The sequence below is a fragment of the Sinocyclocheilus grahami genome, unplaced genomic scaffold (assembly GCF_001515645.1).
Source record: "Sinocyclocheilus grahami isolate Dianchi unplaced genomic scaffold, SAMN03320097.WGS_v1.1 scaffold1593.1, whole genome shotgun sequence".
NCBI lineage: Eukaryota > Metazoa > Chordata > Actinopteri > Cypriniformes > Cyprinidae > Sinocyclocheilus > Sinocyclocheilus grahami.
Window position 1 is genome coordinate 9,408 of NW_015506772.1, and position 1,223 is coordinate 10,630.

General features: G+C 40.1%; 2 protein-coding genes across 2 annotated transcripts in view; both read left to right on the forward strand.

Moving 5' to 3' along the window:
* The window catches only part of LOC107571428 (phosphatidylinositol 4,5-bisphosphate 3-kinase catalytic subunit alpha isoform-like), a 5,048-nt gene that overhangs the window by 3,291 nt on the left and 534 nt on the right, over window positions 1–1,223 (forward strand). Inside the window, exon 2 of the mRNA XM_016257753.1 lies at window positions 861–1,077. Coding sequence (XP_016113239.1) covers window positions 889–1,077 — 189 coding nt within the window. The 5' untranslated portion in view covers window positions 861–888. The remainder of the gene's footprint in view (window positions 1–860; window positions 1,078–1,223) is intronic.
* LOC107571432 (phosphatidylinositol 4,5-bisphosphate 3-kinase catalytic subunit alpha isoform) overlaps window positions 1–1,223 on the forward strand; it is a 25,098-nt gene that overhangs the window by 2,311 nt on the left and 21,564 nt on the right. The gene's annotated exons all lie outside the window — the stretch shown is intronic.

Here is a 1,223-nt window from a genome sequence, read left to right on the forward strand (position 1 = left end):
GCAGCGCTAAGATCCAGTAGCACTAATAGAGAGATACAACCACAATCAGATGATAAGAGCAGGTCATTTGTAACTCTAATGAGAGCAGTCTCAGTACTATGATACGGTCTAAATCCTGACTGGAAATCCTCACAGATACCATTTTTCTCTAAGAAGGAATATAATTGTGAGGATACTACCTTTTCTAGTATCTTTGACAGAAAAGGGAGATTTGAGATCGGTCTGTAATTAACTAGTTCTTTGGTGTCAAGTTGTGGTTTTTTGATGAGAGGCAGTTTGAATGTTTTGGGGACATATCCTAATGACAATGATGAATTAATAATAGTCAGAAGAGGATCTATGACTTCTGGAAGCACCTCTTTTAGGAGCTTAGCTGGAATAGGGTCTAACATACATGTTGTTGGTTTAGATGATTTAACAAGTTTATAAAATTCTTCCTCTCCTATAGTAGAGAATGAGTGGAATTGTTCCTCTGGGAATCTATAGCGCACTATCTGATGTGATACTGTAGCTGACGGCTGCATGGTTACAATTTTATCTCTAATAGTATCGATCTTAGAAGTAAAGTCATTACTGCTGTGCTGTTGGGAAATGTCAACACTTGTTGATGCTTTATTTTTCGTTTAAAACAAACACTTAACAAAATTTGGGTAATATTTTCAGAAAACAAGACAAAATATCTTAAGTCATTTTACTTTCAAGTAAATGCTTCCTGATTCAAGAATCTTTAGATATTTATACTAGAAAACAAGACAAAAATACTAAGGAAGAAAAGATTTTTTGCAGTGTGATGAAACGTTCCAGCCTGATTTCTCTCTCTCTCTGTGTGTGTGTGTGTGTGTGTGAGTGTGTGTGTGCAGGTGTTGAGTGTGTGTGTTCGGGGCCAGCATGGCTCCTCGGCCATCCTCAGGAGAGTTATGGGGGCTTCACCTGATGCCTCCTCGGATCCTGGTGGACTGCTGTCTTCCGAACGGGATCCTGGTGAGTCTGGAGTGTCTGAGAGAAGCTCCTCTGACCAGCATCAAGCAGCAGCTCTTCAGCGAGGCCCGCAAATACCCGCTCTACCACCTGCTGCAGGTACACACACCTTACTTCATCATACTGTTCTAGTTTATTTCAGGATTGATTTTACTATTATTTTATTGACGTGTGACCCTGGAGCACAAAAGCAGTGTTAAGTCGCTGGGGGATATTTGTAGCAATAGCCAACAATACATTGTATG